This window comes from Neofelis nebulosa, chromosome 7, assembly GCF_028018385.1.
Source record: "Neofelis nebulosa isolate mNeoNeb1 chromosome 7, mNeoNeb1.pri, whole genome shotgun sequence".
Taxonomy (NCBI): Eukaryota; Metazoa; Chordata; class Mammalia; order Carnivora; family Felidae; genus Neofelis; species Neofelis nebulosa.
The window spans coordinates 47,945,464-47,959,869 of NC_080788.1; the positions used below are offsets into that span (position 1 = coordinate 47,945,464).

General features: G+C 36.3%; 1 protein-coding gene across 15 annotated transcripts in view; it reads right to left on the bottom strand.

Annotated features, from left to right (window-relative positions):
* Positions 1-14,406, bottom strand: part of TCF12 (transcription factor 12) — a 379,898-nt gene that overhangs the window by 14,509 nt on the left and 350,983 nt on the right. For all 15 annotated transcript variants that reach the window (XM_058737610.1, XM_058737609.1, XM_058737612.1 and 12 more), the window contains 2 exons: positions 4,200-4,314; positions 2,871-3,033 (listed from right to left, as the gene is read on the bottom strand). In XM_058737610.1, the coding sequence (XP_058593593.1) occupies positions 2,871-3,033; positions 4,200-4,314 (278 nt within the window). The remainder of the gene's footprint in view (positions 1-2,870; positions 3,034-4,199; positions 4,315-14,406) is intronic.

The window sequence follows — 14,406 nt, forward strand, 5'->3', positions numbered from 1 at the left end:
AATGTTAAAAATACACTGTTATATGAAATAAAAGTTGACATTATAAAACATATATTCAGTTTAGTTCCCATTTAAATTGTGTTTATGGAAAAAGAAATATTCCTTAAAAAGTAAACAGTGGTTAAATCTTGGTAGTAAAGTTTCTTGCGATTTTTGTGTTCTGTATTTTCCAAATTTCTGTAGTGAAAATGGACTAAATAATCAGGAAAAAAAATTGAGGATGCATTGGAATAACTTTTAGAAAATTCTACTTTATATCAGAAATGACCAACTGAGCAGAGTCTCTCAGAACTTTGAAATAATGTGCAAAGAATAGATGTTTTCTCTTCTCTAATAACCTTGAATACTGTAATAAAGGGTAAATACACAATAGATTTTTACAAGCTAATTGCCAAAAATTATGTAAAAGTATTCTTTTGATAATAGGGAATCCCTAGCTCTTTTACTTCAAAGGAACCTTTACAGGTTATCGAGTCCAAAGGTTTCCAAATGTGGTTACCATCACAATCTTCAGGGGCACTTGAAAAATAAAGGTTTCATAGGTCCCACTACAGAAGACGTTGATACAGTGAGCTTAGGTTGGTGCCAAGGCAGCCTGTATTTCTAAAATGTTTTAGGATTCCGGGGCACCTTGGGTGATTCAGTCAGTTGAGCATCAGACTCTTGATTTCTGCTCAGGTCATGATCTTCCAGTTCATGGGATCCAGCCCCCACATCTGGCTTGTGCCTGCTTGGAATTTTCTCTCTCTGTCTCTCTCTGGCCCTCCCCTGTGTGCATGCACACATGCTCGCTCTCTCTCTCTCTCTCAAAATAAACAAACAACAACAACAACAAAAAACTTACAAAAAAAAAGGTTTCAGGATTCTATGTAGTGGGGCTGAGAACTACTGCTAGATCCAGAGAAATCAGAGATTTTCTCAGGATCATACAGCTGATTAGTGGCAGTGTAATGACAAGGACCTAGGTTGGTATTCCATGGAGGCAAGCCTACACCACATACCTAAAATTATCATGATAACAGTAAGTACAGTACCTTTACTGAGTATGTACTGCATGCAACAGAGTGTGTAAAGGGCTTTATATGCATAATTTTTCAGTTTATTTCCATAAGAATCCAGCAATAGAAAGTCTCTTTTCAGAGAAAAAGAAACTAAAGTTCAGAGAGCGTTAATAACTTGTCCAGGGTCACGCGGCAGGTATGTGATGGAGCCATAATTCAAACCCAGGTAAGCTTAACCTATTATTATTAATTACTAAGCGCTGCTGTTATTAGTAACCTGTTTTACTGCCTTCTCAATTTCTGATGATCTATAATAGGTTTAGTAACCTATGGCCCATGATCTGGCTCCTTGTTTTCTTACATAAAATTTTATTGGAAGAGTCATACCCATTTGTTTATGTACTGTCTGGATGCTTTTATTATAACGGCAGAGCTGAGTAGTTGTGATAGACACAAAAGGCCCACAAAGCCTAAAATAGCTATCATCTACCCTTTCCACAGAAAGTTTGCCAAACTCTGACCTATAAAATGAGAAGATGCAAACTGTTTCTATTCAAATTCTATTTGAATAACAAAACCATGAAATAATTAAGATGTCTCAAAGGAGTGGTCTCTGGATTCCGTGACCCAATTTTTACTTCTTCTTGCCCCTATACAACTGAATGTAATGCTTACTAAAATGACAGTATTAGAATCTTAAGGTTTAACTTTTAAATTAATTTTCAACCTAATGTTTTTAGTTTTATCTACCATACTTAACACAATCTCCTTTGCACCCTAATTTAATACAAGGAATAATGTTTTAAATATCTTTATGTGATAAATACCTATCAGTGATACTAAAAAACAGGATATGCCAAACAATATACCATCTAAATTTAATGTAGAAGTAGAAGAAAAACCTAAGGGAAGAATTTGGAATTCATTTGAAACTAATGAACTATGTGTCAATATCCATGCTATAAAGCAACGTCAAGTCCAGTTTCTAGAAAACCTTCCCCAACAACATAAGTCCACCTGGAGCACTTCCCTTTCTATACTCTTCTCAAATTATTGTTTAAACCAGGAGTTGGCAAAACTTCCTCTGTAAACCAGAAAGTAAATATTTTTAGCCTTACGGGCATTTGGCCTCTGCTGCAACTACCCAAACCTGCCATTGCATTGGGAAAGCAGTCACAGATAATATGCAAATGAATGGGATGTGACAGTGATCCAGTAAAATTTATAAAAATAGGCAGTGAGCCAGATTTGGCCCAGAGGCCATTGTTTGCTGCCCTCTAGTTTAAATCATACAATAGAGTTTTCTTATATACACAGCCTTAAAATAATATATTCAAATATTTATTGATGTCATGTATCTAAATGTCTACAATGGATAATTTTACTTTTTTAAATTATTTTGTCCTCTAATTGAATAGAGATATGTAATTCTCTTTATTATTTTTTTTTTTTTAGTTTATCCATTTATTTTGAGAGAGAAAGAGAGAGAATCCCAAACAGGCTCTATACCATTAGCACAGAGCCTGTGGTGGTGCTTGAACCCACGAACCATGAGATCATGATCTGAGCCAAAACCTAGAATCAGACACTTAATCAACTGAGCCACACAGGTGCCCTGAGATGTAATTCTTTTTTATACGGAGTCCCTAAAATACTGTGGTATGATGGAAAACATAATTTTGGAGTCAGCATCATATGCCTCCCTTTTTAGGGATGTTGTGAGCACTAAATAAGGTAACATATATAAAGTCCCAATATAGTATTTAGAACATATCTGACACTTAATAAATGCATGGCACCCTTCAATTTTCCAAGTATTTTCACCCATGGCAAGTGAGTGAAATATAATACCTGGATGGTAACAAATACCTTGTTCTGCCTCTAGATGAAACCTTGATATCTTTTTGGGAGGATTCATCATCTGATTTCATGTCATCTGATGAAGGAGGTTCATGTAGGTTTTCATCTTTCTCTTTGTTTTCAGTCTTGATTTCTGCTGGAACAACAGTTCCAGACTGACTTTGCAAGCCACCTAACAAAGAGGTAAAGAAACAAAATAAATGTCCAGAATTAGAACTAAGATAGTAGAAAGCTTTCTAGATGATGAATGCCCTTACTTGTTACAGGACTCTGATGGAAATCTGAAAATGTAGGGTAATACACTATTCAGGTTGGAAAGAACATATACACATACCTTAGAGAAAATGATTTCTAAATCATCTGTATTTAAATTTTTTTTTCATGTTTATTTGCTTTTGAGAGAGACAGAGACAAACACAGAGTGCCAGTCGGGGGAGGGGCAGAGAGAGGAGGCGCAGAATCTGAAGAAGGCTCCGGGCTCTGAGCTGTCAGCACAGGGCCCCACGTGGGGCTCAAACCCATGGACTGCGAGATCATGATCTGAGCTGAAGTCGGACGCCCAACTGACTGAGCCACCCAGGCGCCCCTAAAGCGCGTATTTAAAAGAAAAAGTCTGACCTTGATGGTCATTCTGACACTTACTTTAAGGCACTATTTAAGAAATGAACTAGGATGAGAAACTTGATGCAGTTTAGAAACTGACTTCTAAGATGCTAAGGTAAATAAAGGAAGTAAGTTATAACATTTTTTTCAGATAAATACAATAAAATGGGTGTCATGGTTAAATATACCTGGGAAAACTTTATTTTGGTGGTCTTAACACTAGTTATATATTTGTACTTATATTTATATAAATTATCTATTTACATAAGTTATATATTTGTACTTTACATTTATGACAGTTTGTTTCTAACAGAATTGTCTGTCTCTCGAGTTGAATTGTAATATTCTAAATAATAGCTACCATCATTTATAGCTCTCAACGTATTTGGAATAATTTCTCACGGCTTTTTGGGACCCTGAGGATTTAGTCATGAGGGGAAGTGATAAGAAAGAGAGACATGACAGAAGCAGAAGAATGTAAGACGACCAGTAAGTACTGAACAGTTTGCATGAGGTTCCATCCATCAAGAAGTATCTACAATTGGCCCAGCCAGATGGGGCAAATGGAACCCTAAATATCTATCCTCTGCATTCAGTAGCACTACTGTTTGGAATTCCCCCACCTAAGATGACTTTTGATTCACAGATGTCAATCTGCTTGTAAAAAAGACGATAGTGTTCCAAGTGTTATTTATCTCTGTATACATTACTGCTGAAAGCCAACAATACAGTTACCTCTGTAATTTTCTTGTGTTTTGTGGTTCAAGTCTGAGCTTGAAGCAGTGACTGTACTAGACAGGACTGAATGATTGCCATTGAGACTGACAGAGTCTTCTCGATGAGTTCCAACCTAAAGTAAAAAAAAAAAAAAAAAAAAGTTAAGACTGTTCAGAGGCAATAATTGTTCAAATTCTTTTAATGGGTTTAATAGAGAAAATATCTACCTGAATTTAGCAACTTTTTTGGGATGCTAGTTTTCTCATTTTTGGATTTCCTTTTTTTAAATTTTTTAATGTTTTATTTTATTTTTGAGAGAGAGAGAGAGAGACAGACAGACAGACAGACAGACAAGGAGGGGTAGTGGCAGAGAGAGAGGAAGACACAGAATCCAAAGCAGGCTCGAACCCATGAACCATGAGATCATGACCTGAGCCAAAGTCAGACACTCAACTGACTGAGCCACCCAGGTGCCCCTGATTTTTGGATTTCAAAAGACTTGACAGACTACTATAGATTGTTTTTAAAAAAAAAAAAATTTTTTTTTTTTTAACATTTATTTACTATTGAGAGACAGAGAGACAGAGAGCATGAGCAGGGATGGGGCAGACAGAGGGGGAGACACAGAATCTGAAGCAGGCTCCAGGCTCTTGAGCTGTGAGCACAGAGCCTGATATAGGGCTCAAACTCACGAACTGTGAGATCACGACCTGAGCTGAAGTCAGACGCTTAACCGACTGAGCCACCTACGCGCCCCTATAGATTGCTTTTGAATCAAAATATTTAAATTATAAAATTCCAACTTTCAAATGTTGTATCCTACAGAAGTTTGTTGTGTGAAGCAAATGAACTAGACAGACAAAGCACTCTGTAAGTCATAAAATGCTACACATTATAGTATCTATTAATAAACCTACATCATTCTGATCATGTATTTCATATACCACCTAAGTATGAATTTGCATTTAACAAAATATTGCTATATTCCAAGTAATATTATTTATTTATACTTTGGTATACTCTTTTCCTCACACACACACACATATAGTGTCTTGTTTTTTCTTCCTCTGACTCCCTCAAAAACCTTAAAAAGGCAGTCTACGTGTGCTCAGTCGGTTAAGCATCCAACTCTTCATTTGAGTTCAGGTCATGATCTTGTGCTTTATGAGATTGAGCCCTACACATTGGGACACTCTCTCTCTTGAGCGTGTGCACCCTTTTGCTCTCTCAAAATAAATATACATTAAAAAAATGAAATTAACTTAAAGCAGAAGTTCTGGGGGCACCTGGGTAGCTTATAGTTAAGCATCTAGTGTCTGAGTCTTGATTTTGGCTGAAGTCATGATCTCACGGTTCACGAGATCAAGCCCTGGGTCAGGCTCTGTGTGGACAGTGTGGAAGGAACCTGCTTGGGACTCTCTCTCCCTTTCACTGCCCTTCCCCTACTTGTGCTCTCTCTCTCTCAAAATAAGTAAATAAACTTAAAAAAAAAAAAAAAGAAGTTCTGCACTGCCAAGCAACAAAAATGCCATATAATTTTTATTGTTTTAGTCAAATTCCATAAATCAATTAGCCCAAAATTGGAAGGTAAGGCATGCAAATACCACCAAGTATTTAAGCTATAGTAGTATTTTTAGAAAAACTGGTAAAAAAATGAAGCTTTTTGTTAGAACAGTAGCACATGTGTCATCTACAAGATTAAGCCTTTAATTAAAGAGGTTTATTGCCTGGAATTGTACATGAGAATCACTGTTTTTCAATAAATCCTTCAATCCCAGTAAACTGCTTTGTTTGAATCTCTCTTCAGTAATTAATATAGCTTTTATCTTTCATGACTTTGTATGGATTTTACCTTAAGAGGTATATATACCCCTATGCAAGTTTACCCTTTGGTTTCCTGTGAGCTACACAAAAGGAACCAAAGCAAAGTTTTAGGCAATACAGGCCATTTGATACTGGACCTGATTATAACATGTCAGGTCTTCTACCACACTTTCTATTTTAAGTTACTTATTTTATTTGAGAGAGAAAGTGTGAGTGATGGAGGAGCAGAGAGACAGGGAGAGAGAGAGAGAGAGAGAGAGAATCCCAAGCAGACTCCGCAAATCAGTGAGGAGCCTGATATGGGACTTGAACCCACGAACCGTGAGATCATGACCTGAGCTGAAGTCAGATTCTTTTTTTTTTCTCAAAAAAATTTTTTTTTTCAACGCTTTTTATTTATTTTTGGGACAGAGAGAGACAGAGCATGAACAGGGGAGGGGCAGAGAGAGAGGGAGACACAGAATCGGAAACAGGCTCCAGGCTCCGAGCCATCAGCCCAGAGCCTGACGCGGGGCTTGAACTCACAGACCGCGAGATCGTGACCTGGCTGAAGTCGGACGCTTAACCGACTGCGCCACCCAGGCGCCCCTGAAGTCAGATTCTTAACCAACGGAGTAACCCAGGCACCCTTTCTACTGCACTTTTAAAGAAATGTCTGTTTTCTACCCTTATTCTTAGATGTAGTTAAAAAAAAAAACACACCCCACCTAGTGTATTCCCTATCTACTTCTAAATTTATTTGAGGATTAGTCATTGCTGAAGATTAGTTGGCTTTCTTTGCTTGCTATGAACTACTCAATGACCTAAGGAGAAGGTCAGTTCAAAAATCCTATTTATAAAAATAAATATAGTATAAATACAATATACAGCTATATAGCTGCAAATTCTTTGAGACTCTAAAAGCCTACGCCTATTCTATAGATAGATATTACCATGACAATTTTGACAGGCTGAAGAAATCCCACAGGATACAGTAAAAGCTAAGAATTCTGTTTGTATTTATAATGTGAACTAAAACTTCCTGTGATCCTTGGTAATATGTGCTGAATTTTGTTCTTACCTAGTATTTTGAGCTATCATACCAAGTAATTTAAAAGAAAATAGACTGTTAGTTAATATCCAAAATCTATAAAGAACTTCTCAAATTCAACACCAAAAAACCAAACAACCCAGGTAAGAAATGGGCAGAAGACATGAATAGACACTTTTCTAAAGAAAACATCCAGATAGCTAACAGATACATGAGAAGATGCTCAATATCACTCATTATTAGCAAAATACAAATCAAAACCTGATGAGATACCACCTCACACCTGTCAGAATGGCTAAAATTAACAACACAAGAAACAGCAGGTTCTGGCAAGGATGCGGAGAAACAGGAACACTCTGGAACTGCTGGTGGGAATGCAAACTGGCACAGCCATTCTGTAGAACTGTATGAAAGTTCCTCAGGAAAATAAAAATAGAACTACTTACAGACCAGCAATTGTATTATTAGGTATTTACCCAAAGGATGCAAAAATACAGAATCGAAGGGGTACATGCACCCTAATGTTTATAGTTTATAGCTGCCAAACTATGGAGAGTGCCCAGATGTCCATCAACTGATGAATGGATAAAGAAGATGTGGTATATACACACAGTGGAATATTACTCAGCCATCAAAAAGAATGACATCTTGCCATTTGCGACAAAGTGGATGGAGTTAAAATGTATTAAGCTAAGTGAAATAAGTCAATCAGAGAAAGACAAATAACATATAATTTCACTCATCTGTGGAATTTAAGAAACAAAACAGATGAATATATGGGGAGGTGGGGGGCGGGAAGAGAAGAGAGGGAAATAAACCACAAAAGACTTAATAACAGCAAACAAACTGAGGATTGATGAAGAGGGAGGTGGGTGGGAGATGGGCTAGATGGTTACTAAGGAGGGCATTTGTAGTGATGAGCACTGGGTGTTGTATGTAAGTGATGAATCACTGAATTCTATTCCTGAAACCAATATTGCACTGTATGTTAACTAAAATTTAAATTAAAAATAGTCTTTTAAAACTTAAACTTTCAAAAATATGTATATTTACTCTATATTGTATGTGCACAACTCATTTTATAGCTCTGTAAGCCAATAGCACTGAACAGCCACAAACTGAACTTTCTTTTTTTAAATGTTTATTTATTTTGAGAAAGAGAGAGAGCAAGAGCGAGAGTGACCAAAAGTGAGCAGAGTAGGGGCAGAGAGAGGAGAGAAAGAATCCTAAGCAGACTCCACACTCAGTGTGAAGCCTAATGCAAGGCTTGATCTCACGACCGTCAGATCATGACCACAGCTGATACCAAGAGTTGGACGCTTAACTGACTGAGCCAGCTAGGTGCCCCACAAACTGAATTTTCACTGGAGTGATAAGTGATGATGCATCTTCTGAATTCTTATTTCTTTTTATTACATTAGTAAAAGTTAATTCTCTGATTTTCTGAATCTCAATAAAAATGTTCTATCATTTCCTCTCTGATGAAAGGCTTGGCAGACAAAAGATCATTATCTAAGTAAATTCTAGGTATTTGTGCTTTACCTGAAGGAAAATCAGTTGGTTGCTCAATTTGTTTTGGGATATAAATGACAGCAAATATTTTCGTCTCTCTGGAATGCTATAAACTAAGTACCTTTTTTACACCAATTTTCATCAATGGCTTCCAAAAGAAAAAAAAAATTAATGTTTAAAAAATGGCCTCAGATTAGCAAAAAAACCTCAAGTCTGGAGTTTTTCATGTTAATGAAGTCAGCAGGAACTTTATTTATTTATTTATTTATTTATTTATTTATTTATTTGGTAACTTGATTCCCCTTGCAAATGGCCCTCATATATTTTCTGGAGAATTTGACTTTCACAGTTCTTAAAGTTCCATTTAACCCTTGCTCACACACTGGCTCCCATGTCTTCCCTTTAATCTGCAGCTACCCATTCAAATGGCTCTGTCCACAGACACAACAGGTGTATAAACAGTTCTTTGTCTGAGCTCAGAGACTGGGCCAGCCAGATAGGACCCTATGTTTAATTGTTCCTCTCGTTAGCATACAGCTGACAGGCTGCTGCTACTAGGGGAGTAGCAGGGGAAGGCAAACCCCTAGGCCTGCCATGCTCTAAATTTCAATCATTATGAAGAGCTCTATTTCAGAATAAAAGGCCCAGCTCATTAAATGACATCATCCTGCATTCTGAATCTTCACAATCTGTGTATGGCCTTACTTTTGTGGGAACACCCAACAAGGGACCTGTTTTCATTTAATTTGGCCAAAAGCTTTAAGCACCCACAATGGAAAAATGCTAAATCTAATTAGTTGATGAATAAGAGGTCTTGTGAATTAAGGAGCAGATTGAAAAGTACTCAGGATGAATTCCTCTCTGATTCTGAATTCTATTCTAACAATTTGTTCCATTTATACTATTCACTGAATACTAATGATTTAGATTAATCAGTATTAATCTATGGACTGATTAAAGGATCTTTATGTTCTGTATGTATTTTGTTTTACCTGAAGAGGGGTTTTAAGCTAGAAACTTGGTAGAATTTAATTTGTTATGGCTCCTTTTTAATGATATTTCCATAAATATATATAACCTGTATGGTTTTTAAACTTTTATCAAATCTCTTCAAAAGCACTATAATGTAGTTTTAATAAAAAAAAATTAAATTGCCCATTCAGGACAAAAATGGTTAGAAAAATAAAATACAGTTAAAAATAAACTCTTTCAATTCAGTTGAAACATAGGTACACAATTTCTACGGTATATAAACCTATACTAATAAAATTAAATACTGTCTAAATGTAAGGTTAAAAGGATTCCAAATCTGATATGTGACAATTCTGAATACTACTTTATTTGCTTATTAGGCCTTTAATAACTTAATCTTACATCTCTCAACTAAGAAAAATATAGTTTCTCTAACTGCTTTAGGATTTAGAACAGACATAATTAATATTTTTAAATTATATAAAAAACTTTAAATCCTACAATTTAACATTATTCTGCTATTATACAAGAACACCACAAATCTCCAACCACAGCTTAAACTACAAAAACCCCAAGCAATTAAAAAAAAAAAAAAAAAAACTAAGGGAAATGGTTGGATTACTTTTCCTCAGTACTTAAAGCAATAAAAAAAAAAAAAAAAAAACCTCATGGATAAAATTTTATATCATAAATAAGGAACTTTTCAAGATTTGCATCAAGCTTCCATTAATATAAAAGCTTCTAATGTAACTTAGCTTGAAGCTGAAATCACTGTTGGAGGAATAACTGAGTACCTTCTGTTAAGGATAAAAGTATCATGGAATTATCTCACTGGGCCTCAGTAGTCTAGATATTACAGCCATAAATAGGTGTGATGTACAATAACTTTATACTGTTGAGACCTTTTTGTAATGTCCAAATGAAATTAACAATTCTAGTCCTTTTCAGTTTTCCACTTAATACCAGTATATTTTCCTATCAGTTTATTCCAAAAGTTTGTGCTTAAACTAAATACATGGGAGCAAAACTAAAGTCCAATGCTGACATTTTAATAGTTCTAAAAATCCTGATTTTGTGCTTTAAAATTTAAACAATATATCAATCGCATCCTAATAAGAGTGTATGACAAAAAGTCTTAAGTTTTCTATCTGGATTCCATAAACAAGGAGAAATCATCAAAATATTGAAAGGGAGTATGAAATTAAGTGAAAATGTTAACCCCATTCAAAAATAAGAGCAGGAGCGCCTGGGAGGCTAAGTTGGTTAAGCGTCAGACTCTTGATTTCAGCTCAGGTCATGATTTCAGGGCTGTGAGATTGAGCCCTGGGTCAACTCTCTGCTAGGTGTGGAGCCTCCTTAAGATTCTCTTTCTCCCTCTCCTTTTCCCCTCCCCGGCTCATGCTCACTTATGTGTATTCTCTCTGTCAAAACAAAATAAAAACAAACAAAAACAAAAATAAGCAAATATAAAAAAACCATGTGGCTATAATTACTTATAAAAAAGTAAGAATTATTCACTTCTTAGTTTCTTTTTCTGGCATAGTAATCTTTCAAGAAATTAAATTTTTCTGTGTATTAGACAGCTAAAATCATGTTAAATGTCTTCTGTGGTTGAAACCTCATTTAATTCTAAGGTTTTATTTTTCAGTAATCTCTATACCCAATGTGGGGCTTGAACTTACAACCCTGAGATCAAGAGCTGCATGCTCTACTGACTGAGCCGGCCAGGTACCCCCTAAACGTCATTTAATTCTATTCTTTGGTGCTGGTCAAATCTGCTTGGTTAAAAATAACAAAAATCAGGGTGCCTGGGTGGCTCAGTCAGTTAAGTGTCCAACTCTTTGGTCAGCTCAGGTCATGTTCTCATGGACTCTGAGATAGAGCCCTGTGTCCCTGCTTGGGAATGTCTCTCTCTCCCTCTCTCTCTGCCCCTACCCCATTCATGCTGTGTCTCAAAATAAACAAAAATAATAATAAAAAACAGTAACAGTCAAAATTAAGTCTTTTGATATTGGCTCCTATTGACATATGTTTTTGGCATTTGGTAGTCTTATGTCCTTGGTGTGAAATATAAAAATCCTTTTCTGGAATAACTAAAAAATACCAGAGAATTATTTCATCTATAAGAAGATGGTTGTTCCACAAATCAACAGTATCAGCTACAGATGACTTTTAATGACATAATTTTCTTATAACTGAAAACATTCACATTGTAAAGGAAGTTTATCAGCAACAAAATTATTTCCCTGACCAAGAGACACTATCTTGATTAACCTGTCTATGTAGGTTTTACACCACAAATAATCTTGATAGCACTGCAGGCTGAGAGCTGGGCTGTCTGTATAACTTCTATATTGATATCAACTTTTATTCTTCCACTCTAAGTGTATTCTGGCTTACCTCAAATATTCCAGCTACTTCAACAGCACTCCCAAACTAATCATTAAAAAGATAGGAAACATCTATAGGCTCCAGGAAAAAGAAAAAAACTTGCCAACCCTTGTTACCTGCACTAGGAAGCTAATTTATGTTCCAATTCAAAAAACTGGCAAGGTAAGGCCTGTCGGCTAAATCTGGTCCTGGTTTCTTAAATATTAAGGAGCTCTCTTTTTGTAAATGAAGTTTTATTGGAACGCAGCCACACCCATTTGTTTTCATAATGTCTATGGCTGCTTTCATGTTAGAATGTTAGAGTTAAGTAAATTTTACTATCTGGCCTTTTACACAAAAATTATGCTGATCCCTCTTCTAAATGGAGCAGAGAAAGCAATATCATAATTAAAATCTGCAATTAGGGTGGTGGTCTGACTCTTGGTTTGGGCTCAGGTCATGATCTTGCAGTTGTGAGATAGAGCCCTGTGTCAGGCTCTGCACTGGGTGTGCAGCCTGCTTGGGATTCTCTCTCTCCCTCTCCCTCTGCCCCTTCCCTGCTTGTGTGTCTGCATATGTGTGTGCTCTCACCCTGTCTCAAAATAAATAAAAGAAGCTTAAAAAAAAATATATATATATATAAAACCCCTGCAATTAGGATAGTGACCTACAGTACATGCCCATGAGAACAAAAGTCCATTACAACAAAAATTTTATTTGAACGTTCTGTGGAATTCCTGAATTGATATTTGTTTATTAAAATAATTCTACTCCCTGGGGCACCTGGGTGGCGCAGTCGGTTAAGCGTCCAACTTCAGCCAGGTCACGATCTCGCGGTCCGTGAGTTCGAGCCCCGCGTCAGGCTCTGGGCTGATGGCTCGGAGCCTGGAGCCTGTTTCCGATTCTGTGTCTCCCTCTCTCTGCCCCTCCCCCGTTCATGCTCTGTCTCTCTCTGTCCCAAAAATAAATAAAAAACGTTGAAAAAAAAATTAAAAAAAAAAAAATAATTCTACTCCCTGCAGAAAATAAATGTAATAATGAAAACTACATATTTTAGAGAGAAGTTGACCTCACAAATTCTACAAGGTGATATAAAATTGCCGATAAACTGGTGTTTCTGTGGTTACTTCATAATTTTGGCCAAGAAGCCTCCATTTGTGGAAGCCTATAGAACAAATACTAATTTATGTTAATGTAGAGGATAATACATAAACTACCACAAAGTTAAACAAGACAAAAAAGGAAAAGTGATTTTAGAATGTAAAATTGTGTTATTTCTTAGGATCAATTAGAATTCACAGGGGCAAGAGGGAATAATAAAAGCAGGAGATTAATTCTTGAAAATGGCTGGCAATAGTTAAAATAATATGTCTCCCCAAATCCCATACCATCCAATAATATGAAAAGAGTTGATTTCACATAGGTGGGTACTGGGCATGTAAGCAAGGTGCTCCTGCCACTCCTGATGTCTTCAGACATGGACAAGAGCCAGGATAAGAATATTCCTCAACTGTATGCCTAAGGCTTGGCTGGGAGAGTCACTGCTGACTGTGAACTTCATTTCATTCTACCCTTTGATGTTTTTGCTGAAGTTGAGAACTGAGGACTTATAGCTAAACTGTTCATTTCAGAAGGGTGGGAGATGAATAGTGACTCACCTGACAGTCTCAGACTTTTCTGTCAGTTAATAACTTTATATTTTGAGGGTAAGCCTGTCAGAACATCTGTATATCCACCTCCACTAGGTGACTGTCTGGACAGGGCAGACACAGCAGATGACATGGGGCAGCTGTTCACCAGCTATGGGTCCTCTAAGGCGCAGTAAGAACTGAAGAGAGGATGTGGGTAGTCACGCTGAGTGGCAGCATGGCCTTAGTTGCTGCAGTGCTGAGGCTGCTACTCAGACTAAGCCAGACCCACGTCACAGTGATAAGACTTTTTTCTAGACTAGTCTTTTTTTTTTTTCTTTGTAAAGAATATCTCTGGCAACCTTTTTTTTTTTGATGCTGTGAAGTAGGCAGCATATTCCTAAAGGATATAATGGGAGCTACTTTTTAATTAAAAGCTTCAGGGCAATATCTAATTTAACAATTTTTCCCTCCACAAGTCCTTTTAAAATGCACTAGATTTCTACATGGCTTTTTAAGACTGGATTTTGAAAAATCTGTTTTCTAACTCATATCCAAAGTTGGTAAAAATAACTTTCCAAATACATAAGTTCCATTTTTTACAAACCCTATATTTAATTGGTGGGAGCCAGAGATATACCAGAGATTTATCTATAGCAGATAAACTGGACTAGGGGCAGTGAGCTATTAATAGTGAAGAATTAAAAAATGATTATGAGGGAGGGATAACTATAAATGGTGCAAATGAGACAAACTTTGGATTCAAATATATTGATTTTTAAGTCATTCTTCTAAATAAGGATAAAGTTATTTCAACAAAAACAATAATTATTAATTTGACATTCTACATTTATGTGGGCAACAAATGCTACCCTATACACAATATTAT